The 10,262-nt window shown below is 41.9% G+C and overlaps 1 protein-coding gene and 1 long non-coding RNA gene across 3 annotated transcripts; both read right to left on the bottom strand.

Annotated features, from left to right (window-relative positions):
* Positions 1 to 1,453: 1,453 nt before the first annotated feature.
* LOC142174802 (uncharacterized) lies at positions 1,454 to 3,449 on the bottom strand. Its single transcript, XR_012703870.1, has 3 exons — positions 3,129 to 3,449; positions 2,717 to 2,773; positions 1,454 to 1,868 (listed from the first exon to the last, which is right to left on the bottom strand). It is a non-coding gene; the product is annotated as an uncharacterized LOC142174802 (long non-coding RNA).
* Positions 3,450 to 6,922: 3,473 nt separating this feature from the next.
* Positions 6,923 to 10,019, bottom strand: LOC107795347 (phosphatidylinositol 4-kinase gamma 4-like). 2 transcript variants are annotated; one of them, XM_075240642.1, is made up of 3 exons: positions 8,530 to 10,011; positions 8,128 to 8,403; positions 6,923 to 7,533 (listed from the first exon to the last, which is right to left on the bottom strand). In XM_075240642.1, the coding sequence occupies exons 1-3, from the start codon at positions 9,499 to 9,501 to the stop codon at positions 7,156 to 7,158; spliced, it is 1,626 nt and encodes a 541-aa protein (XP_075096743.1). In that variant the 5' UTR covers positions 9,502 to 10,011; the 3' UTR covers positions 6,923 to 7,155. The 2 variants fall into 2 exon arrangements, with proteins under 2 accessions (XP_075096743.1, XP_016473454.1); XM_016617968.2 differs by having other exon boundaries at positions 8,128 to 10,019.
* Positions 10,020 to 10,262: the final 243 nt, after the last annotated feature.

Below are 10,262 nucleotides of genomic sequence, written 5' to 3'. Positions count from 1 at the left end.
CAGATGCCGTCGGCTGAGCCATACCCCCTCCACCTGTCATCGGACAATGTCTCATAATATGACCTGGTTGTCCACATGTATAACATGTATCAGAACCCTGGCGACATGGTCCAAAATGATTTCGGCCACATCGATCACATCTAGGAAACTGAGGCCTCATCTGACTGAACTCGCCTCTAAACTGTGGACCTGGGGTCCGTGAACTCTGACCTGGACCAGAATAAGTGGTCCGATCCTGGCGCTGTCCCTGAAACTGTGGCGGTGCACTGGCTGCCGGATAAGACTGACGCCGGGGAAACTGTGGCCTAAATCCACCTCGAAACTCCCCTATGTTACCTGCGAACCGCGCCCTCTTCTGCTGCCCTCTATCGTGCTCTTGATTGGCTCGTTGTTGCCTCTTGCGATCCTCTAGACCCTGTGCATATGCTTGAATACGGGCAATATCCATTCCTTGGTTTAGAGAAGCTGTAGTGCACTCATTTATCAAGTGTGCCCCCAAACCACTAACAAACTGGTGTACCCGATCACTCATATCAGCAACAATCGTAGGAGCATACCTAGCCAAAGAGTTGAACTACATGCTATATTCCCGAACGCTCATATTACCCTGTTCTAAGTGTAAGAACCTATCTCGTCGGGCTCTTCAAAGCTCGATTGGCAAATATTGCTGTAAAAATGCCTCAGAGAACTCCTTCCATGTCACTGGTGGCACATTAGGCCCCCGAGTTTGCTTCCAAGTCTCATACCATGTCACAGCAATATCACGTAGTCTATAAGAAGTAAACTCCACTGACTCAACATCCGTGGCATGTATAATTTGTAAGGTCCGTTGCATAAGATCCAGAAAATCCTGTGGGTCAGCATTAGGATCAACCCCTGTAAATACTGGAGGATCCAAGTTGATAAAGTCTCGAACTCTCGCACTCACGGACCTATCAGCAATACCGAAGGTCTGGTGTTGGGCCTGGGAGGCCACTATTCGAGTCAGCAATTGTACAGCACTCCGCATGTCTAGGTCCTGATCAGGAACAACTGGGAGAGGGACTGGAGGTATGTTAGCTCCTCTACGCCCTTCCGGGGGTGGTGGGGGTACTGCCCCGGAAGCCTGAGAATCAACCTCATTCTGTGGCTCATGTTGATCTACATTAGCAGGTGGCACCTGACTTGTGCCCTCTCCCGCCTCCTCGTCCAACCTCTGAATAAATTTCATAGCCACTTGTCGTCTCCTAGTGTTAGGCATCACTGAGAAGGTAAACAAAAAAGAGAATTAGGAATGAACACTTATGATTAGGCTCTATTGCACGATCTAGATCAAGAAGAAAGTAATAATCCTAAATGCCCAATAGCCTCATGTTTATAAGTGTGGTGCACAACACACCATAAACAAGACTCTACTAGACACGGCTTGTAGACTCCCTAGGACTGACCTGCTCTGATACCAAGTTTGTCACACCCCAACCTTGTGAGATGTGGCTGGCACCCGATGCCCGAAGGCCCGAGCGAACCAACCATGAGATATGATCCGAAATATAATAACCTGCAGGTAGAAGAGCCCAACACGACATATATATATATATATATAAACTAGGCCAACAAGGCTGTAACAACAGTATAACAGCTATCCAGAAGGCCGATAGGGCGATACGAAAAATATATATATACAATGACCGCTAGTCTGCAAGCCTCTAAGAGTGTAAGACAATCTCAACAGGGCGGGACAAAGCCCCCGACATGCCCAAAACCACACATATACATCTGTAATAGTACCTATGGACTCAAAGTCAGCAACTCCGAAGAAGTGGAGTGCGAAACCCAACGCTGATCCTGGGGGTCCTACTGAGGAGGCACACCACTCTGTCTATTCGAACCTGTGGGCATGAACACAGCGCATAAAAATGCATCAGTACGAAATATGTACTGAATATGTAGGGCGACAAGTGTAACATGAAAAATATAATTAACAAGAGAAGAGACATAGAAATAATTTAAATTCTGAAACTAGCCTCGGTAGGAAACTAAAATTCAACATGGATATAAATGTATGCTCGTGACACCGTCGTTCACTATCGCTACTTATAATATATCACATTATATAATAATAAATCCCTCTGTGGGGCTATAATATCCATAACATACCCGGCCATAATAAAGGCTCGGTAGAATCGTACCCGGCCACGTGAAGCTCGATAATCCCAACTGATCAGTGGTTACACAATATGTGTCATACCCGGCCGTCTATAATGCGGCTCGGTAATGAAAGTAAATACATACATATACTAGATCATAAATTATATAGGTGCAATGCGAAACCAACCTTAAAAGGCGTATTCTAAGAAGAGTCGAAGTGGCCTATCATCATTCTTCCCCGACTATCATGGTTGTGGCTAAAAATATTTAATTTTCAACTACGAGCCAACAAGTACTAAGAACATGAGAGTTGTGTATTATGAGTACCTTTGAAGTAAATGTTACTTATTCATGATCTATATGAACGTCGAAAGGAGAACAAGTAAAAGGCTCTAGTTCTTTTTAAGCAAGGAACAAGGAAATCCGAGAATTCATAGATATCCTCTAGAGTAAGAAATCTATGAGAAAAGATCAGGTCTAAGCATCTTTATAAGTTGAAGGTGAAATAACTCGAATCCGACGAGACAATTCGATAAACGTTTATTCGAATTCTAGTCATGCCGGAAAGTATAGGCAAAGCCCTACATACCTTGTCGATGGAGTTATATACTGTTTCCAAGACCTCAAAAGCCTTAGGAATGATTTCCTACATAATACAAACCATTCAAAATCAAATTCAAGCTCATAGCTTAAATAATTCTTCATTTAGACATTTACGCGAACAACTTGTGGCCATGAATTTGTAGACTCTTTTGTAGATTAATTTCCCCCCAACACACCACCAAATTTTACTTTACTACATCTCCTCATCAACAGAATTCCATCCATGTCTTCACAGATCCAAACAACACAATAAAATCATATAGAACAGCCCCAACAATCAAGCCATATTAAGATAGGTTTCTAAAAAAAATCAAGAATATTTCTATAGAGGTTTCAACTATTTCTTAAGAATTCTTACGGTAGAAGTTACAAAGATCAAAGAGGAAGTTAAATCATACCTTATGTGAGCAGAATTACTCAAAATTCGAAATTACAAGACGGAGTCTTGCTATGAAAAGTGAAACACCGAAGAATTCACGATTCCGAAGCTACCATGGTGTTCTCCATCTTGAGGATGACTAAATTGTTGTTATGCTTGGCTAGATGGATGGGAGAAGTTTGAGAGGAAATCCCTAGGTTTTTGGTTCTGTTTTGGAGAGGATAAAACGCAGGGGTTCTGTTTTAAAAATTGACTTAAATAAAGAAATTTTGACTAAACCCGACTAGGCACACTGTTCCCGTAACAGTGTGCACCCCTGTACGAAAATGTTAATATCTCTCTACTCCGAAGTCGTATTAATGAACGGTTTGTTGCGTTGGAAACTAGACTCATAGACCTTCGATTCGGTAGATAGAACACACCATAACTCCCAGTATATTGAGAGAAAAGGTCATCAACATTTTATCCAAATTCCAGTGAAATTTAAACCCGTAACTTGCGCGCGATCTTTGTCGAATTTTTAATCACAACTCAAATGACTTCCAATCTTAACGTATAACTATCGCATCATTTAAATATCTCATAGAAATTATCTTCCTACCGAATTATCCCATTTACAGCATGATAACGCCGAATACACAAGGTGTAACAAGCATGTTGCCCATGTGCGTGCCTTGTCTTGAATCAGGCGCCAATGCTTTGCTCTCAGGTGTATTGCAGCCATATTAAGCCTTAGCCAATGCCTACACACACTTCCCTTTGCCACGACCCAATGTCATGACAAGTTTGCCTTGTGCGCATACCTTTATTGCACTTAGCCTGCCCTTGCCCACTTTGTTTTTTCCTTGCCTTAGTATCACTGCCTCATACCTTGATGCCTTTGCCATGCCATAGTGTCACTCTCAGTCCTATCTCGATTGTCAAGCCTTCCGAAGCTGCCTTGCCACTCTCAAGACCTTGGCCATCACTTTCCCGTTTTTTCCTTTTTGCCTTGGTATTAGCTCACACACCTTAGGTTTGCAGCACTCTTGCTGCCTCATGACAACGCTCTTGTAGTCAAGTCAAGCTCAAAGATGCGGACCCCTAACAAACCACCCGCACCCTTTGAAACTCGACCTCCTTGTCGAGGCCTATACAATTTACGAGTCCTAAAGGGTTGACAAGCAATGGTCCTTGGCCTCTCTCTTGTTCAGCCACAATTGCATTGACCCTGCCACTTGATTATCACTGGTCATTGCCTCCAATGCAGCCCTCTTATCTGCAGCAGTCCTTGCATTTAACACTACCTCTTTTGGACAGCCTCTTGCTTGATGTGGCCTATCACAAATGAAACAACCACTAAATTTGTTGCCCTTCTCATTGCTCTTCGAAGTTCCAGCCTCTTGCTTCTCTTCCCTTTGTCTTCATTAGCATGGTTATTCTCACATTTCTTTCACTCTTTTGCCTTATCCTTCTTTCCGTTGTTGGACCTTGAAGTAGAAGTCTCTTCACCTAAGTGAAAATCACCTAATGCATTTGCAGCCGCTACAGCACTTGTGAGATTTTGAATATTCTGCCTAGGCAACTCCAATTGTGCTTACTGCTGCAAGACGCTCATGAAGTTGTGCAATTTGTCCTCCTCCGACATATTGTTTATGCTCAGTATCAAAGAAGTAAACTCTTTGACATAGGCTCTCATTGATCCGGTTTGCCTCAATTTTTTTAGTTTATCTCTAGCAATTCAAGATGTATTACTAGGAAGGAACTGATCCTTCAATTCCTTTTTAAGCCTCTCCTACGACTCAATCTTTGGCCTGCCCATACTTCCATCTTCAGCCACACGAGTGCGCTACCATAACTTAGCATCTTCACTCAATACATGCTAGTCAAGGTTACTTTTTCCTTCTCATCTTGCACACGAATAGCATGAAAGTACTGCTCCAATCCCAAGGAAAATTCTTCAATTCAAGTGCACTCCTTGCACCATCAAATGCCTTAGTTTCAATTTTTTTTACATTGAGACGATCAGCACCACGTTGAGGAGCATCCTCGCCCACAACACGTCATAGTACCACCATCTCGTTCTTCAAATCCGCATTCTGACTTAGCTTGCCTTTTCTGCTCAAGGCAGGCAAGTCTTGCCACGAGGGTCTAAATTTCGCCACCTTCAGGGACATTCCCAATCAATGCCTCCAGTTTCGCTAGCCTTTCCCGCGGTTCATTGTTTCCACCGGCCATGTTCTCAAACAAGACCACGAAATCTGCCACTACTCATCGTGTCTCCGTCACGAACCTGCTCTGATCTGATCCTAGTTATCACGGGCTGATTTTTTGTCCGCCAAAACCAGCCTGCGCGGCAGCCAGGCCTATCACCCAACTTCAGCCTTCCCAACACTTGGCCAAAATTTCAGCAACTTTGGACTTAGAATATTTTTAGGCAACTTTCAACGTAGTAAGATTTAAGAAAAGGTAACGGGAAATAAAAAAGAACACAAGGCACAATATACCAAGAACTCTTTCCCCAACATTGTATTTAGCTCGAGCATACAAAGAAACTCAAACTCGAAGTACAATGCGGTGTACGAAAGATCACTCTTGACCTTCAGATTTTCTCACAAAGACTACAGTTATCCTTAGGCGTTTTCACTCGTTAAAACAGACTTAGGAATGTTTCCTAACTCTAACATGTACTCCCATACGTTTTTACAAGCATAAGGGTGCTGCACAGCTATAGATCATGTGACAGCCCTTTGCCTTTACACTTGTCGTTCTTAGGCTGAGACACTTGTCCGACATAGTCCATTATTTTAGCATAATGTAATTGACATTCCCCAACAATTAGGATCATGCTAAGATAATGGAAATAAGGCTCCAAAAACGTTCTGGAGCCTTGTAACTGGTGCTCATGTGCACCAGATTTGAACCTGCCAGATTTGAACAAAAGCCAACTGGTGCTCATGTGCACAACATGTACCTTGTAACTGCCATTGACTTTGTCAAAGCTGAAGCCTGTTGCCCATCTGCGTGCCTTGGCTTGAATCAGGCGCCAATGCTTGCTCTCAGGTGCATTGCAGCCACATTAAGCCTTAGCCAATGCCCACGCACACTGCCCTTTGCCACGCCCCAATGTCATGACAAGTCTGCCTTGCGAGCATGCCTTCGTTGCACTTAGTCTGTCCTTGCCCACTTCGTTTTTTGGCTTGCCTTAGCACTGCCTCATGCTTTGATGCCTTTGCCATGCCGTAGTATCACCCTTAGCCCGCATCTCGATTGCCAAGTCTTGCCAAGCTGCCTTGGCACCCTCAAGACCTTGGCCATCACTTGCCTGTTTTCCCCTTTTTCCTTGGTGTTAGCTCGCACACCTTAGCTCTGCTGCACTCAGTACTCTTGCTGCCTCATGACAACACTCTTGTTGTCAAGTCAAGCTCAAAGAGGCTGACCCCTAACACTAGTCCAGGCTCGGCCTGATCCCTGTTTGTGCGGACTCCATTTCTAGAATAAAGTCACCTTTGCTGAGTGAAGTTATCCATTAACCACAACAATTTGTAACTAATCTGCATTTTAATACATTAAGTATCGCAAACTGGTGTTGCTACCACTACATTACCATTTATTCATTGTGGAGTTTTGTATCTCCTTGATCCATTAAGTATTCTGAACCAGAACAGTGTCGCTACCACGAATCAAACCACTAGACCGCTATAATTCATTGTGGGATATTCGTTCATGTTTTGACTTATAAGGTTCTTAAACTAGAGCAGAGAGATAGTGTCTGCAGTTGCATAAAAAAGTCCTTGTTATTTTGAAGGAAAGGATCAGAGCGGAACAAAGAACTAGCATTCAACTCAAGCAACTCCATTTATTTAATTAGTAATTATAACTTCTGTCCCATATTAGAGAAACCATCAAACTGATAATGAGCAGAGGTTTAAGGAAACAGGATTTCTTGACGATAGACGACATAGTCAGTCATCCACCTCTGGTACTGCCTTACAGTTCCATTTACATATTATGGACTGGTCACTGTATACATACAACAAATACATACTTACAATTCTTGAGAAGATTTATTTCTTTAGCTTCTCAAGCCTGATATCGATAAGTTTGGAGACTGTTTCAAGAAATGCAGCTTCATTCATGCCAAGAAGCATGGAATCTTGAGCATCGCGAACAATCTCCTCAATAACAGATTCCTTGTTCAATGTTTCTCTGCACATGATGCTTCCTATGGCAAAAGGAGTAAGTCCTCTCTCTATTCCTTTCTTCAGAAGCATGGTCGAGATACGAAGAGTACGAGCACATTCAACAGATAATTCCCATCCGCATAACTTAAGAAGTGCAATGTCTTCTTCAGCATCCAATGATTTTATGTAGTCAATAGTTTCCGGTGAGTAAGGAAGCCGGGCTTGTGGCCAATAAAGCCAATCAAATGTGCAATCTTCAAACTGCAATACACATTTGTTAGTGCAAAGTTAAGATTCTTAAGAGAAGAAATTTCCCTCTATACACTATCATAGATGGTATTAATAACCTATGGAATTGCAACTTAATGCTTCAGACATTAACATTGATTCTTATCTTTAAAGACCTCTAAGTAACTCGAGTGGTGAAACTTCGATCTAACAACAAAAGAGGAAACATACAGGGTAAATATTTAGCTCTTATACAGAGTAAGCATACTTTTGTAATCATCCAAATTCATCGCATGTAACGTTAATGCAGAGAACAAACTACTTGAAACTTTAAGTACTTTCATATACCTAAACAATCAATTCACCAGGTATAGAATTGGAATTCTGCAATTTTTCTCTTTGCGTTCTCACCACTTTCTTAATCGCTAATCATCCATTTCATGAAAGTTGAAAGATAGCAATCAAAAGACTGTTTAAACAACAACAACAACAACCGAGTAAAATCCCACAAATGGGGTCTGGGGAGGGTAGTGTCTACGCAGACCTTACCCTACCCGAGGGAGTAGAGAGGCTGTTTCCGATAGACTGTTCAAACATCATTTAAAAAGAAAACAAATAAGCCCTTACATGTTCAGGCAAGCAGTAGCCATGGTCAATTGGAGTAAGCACGATTCGCCCTTCTTCTCCAACCCTGCTGATCAGAATATTCCCAGCATGCCTATCTGCATTAGCGGTTCTTATGTCGAAGACAGTGATCTTATGGACCTCTTCCACAGGAAAATCCCTAGGACCCATATCCTCACAATTCCCTTCATTCTTCACAAATAACTGCAGCGAGCCAACCTTAATGTACTTGACTGACCACTCAAATCCATCTGGATGATGAAACCCTTCGTGCAAGCACTGAACCATAACCGTTGGGACCACACCAGAAAAGCCGATGTCCCCTTTGTACAACGAGCAACTCCTCCCGGCCTTTGGATGATCCAGTAAGAAAGCTGCAACCTCTCTGAGTGCACCTTCTCCTACTTTAGTTCCCCTCTTTAATCCTTCACCATTGGATGATAAAGGTAATCCTTGAGGATTATTCACAGCTAATGGTTCCTCATCTATAGGCTTAAATACAGCAACATACTTGTCGCCCGAGACATCTTGCATGAAGTAAGTCCCTCCTGAACCTTCACACGACCTAACGGGATTTTTTCCATTTGCCAAACCATTAAATGCACAAGTGATCATATCCCTAATGGATGAAGGCAGTTTAATATTATTCGGATTGAGAATGATTGGTTCGACGAGCAAATCATATTTATCAGGTGATGATGCACTATTTCTATTTCCATCACAATGTACAACACCCCCTCCTCCTCCACCTCCAAGTCCTTCATTCCAATTAGCTGCAACGACGGAGAGTTCAACATCCCTCTCGAGATGCTTAGCCCGAACTTCAGCAGATTTTTTCTGAACTACCAAATGAATCACAGCATCAGTAGTACTAGTAATATCATGAATGAGCCTCTGATCCTCAAGCTTCTCTCCGTCACAGAAAAACTCATGAACCTCAAGCTCCTCGCCAACGAAATCTTTCCCTTTTTTAAAAATACTACGCTTTAAGCCAACATTCTGATGCCTACCAACATGAAATTCAAATTCCTTCCCACAAGTGGTGCTAACATTAATAACAAGCAAATCAGAGAGCTTAAGAACTAAATGCAAAATATTCCCATCAGTGACACCATAGTCTTTAACAAGAGAATCATTTCTTGACAACTCTCTTCCTCCAAATACTAGCTTCTGTCTCTTCACTACAAACCCTTTACTTGTTTGGATCCTAAGCTTCACTGACGCAATTGAATCGGACTCCAATACACGCATTGGAATCACTGAGCCCGCGACACTAATGTATATCACAATTGATTCATTGCTGCAATGGTCTAATGGGCCATTGTTGATATGCCTGTTAGCTTGAATAGGACTCAGTGCCACATCAACAGCTGACATTTTTTGAATATTAGGACCCCCTTTTCTTCAATATATCAAACAGGGCATTAATATCTGCGCAAAATGCAACAGAAAATGCTATTCCACTTATTATCAAACACCTCTAGCTACACACATACACAAACTTGATGATCAAGAAGCACAAAAGGCAAGAGCTTTAGATTAATTCTTCTAAAAATATAACTTTTTTTTTCTTTCAAGAAAATTTAAGTAGTAATTAAGATATGCTTCAAATTCAAGACCACCCCGGAAAAATTTTGACAAGGAAAATGTAGGAGGAGAGTGGGAGAAGAATGTGAAGAGTGAATGAGAATGGTCGGTTTGTTGTTCTGAGAAATGGGAATTTGTTTTTGGCAAAGGAGGGGTACGTGGATTCTTTACCAGTGGGAAAGAATCAAAGGGAAATGAGTTGATAAAGATGATCTTATATATTACCACTGCTGAGGAGATGATGATTTGGACATTCGTTATCCATTTTTCTTCTTTTTTGTAGTTCAAAAATGGTTCCCGTTTTCTTCGTCCATTTTGTTAATTTTTTAGTTTTTAAAAGTTTCAATTAAAAGATGTCGAGAGAGTGGAGTGGGCGGCAGCATAGCCGTTGGCTTAGCAGTTTGGTTCTTACTGAAACACGAGGTAAAGCTTTGTCACTTAACGGTCTTACTGCTGTGAGATTTAACTTCGTGGAAGGCAATGCTGTACTACTTTTACCCCTCAAGTCATGGAGTATTTGTTTAAATTTTATAAAAACATATAAAATAGAA

Source organism: Nicotiana tabacum, chromosome 20 (genome assembly GCF_000715075.1).
Source record: "Nicotiana tabacum cultivar K326 chromosome 20, ASM71507v2, whole genome shotgun sequence".
NCBI classification, from domain to species: Eukaryota; Viridiplantae; Streptophyta; class Magnoliopsida; order Solanales; family Solanaceae; genus Nicotiana; species Nicotiana tabacum.
This window is presented reverse-complemented; position numbering and strand designations above follow the sequence as displayed.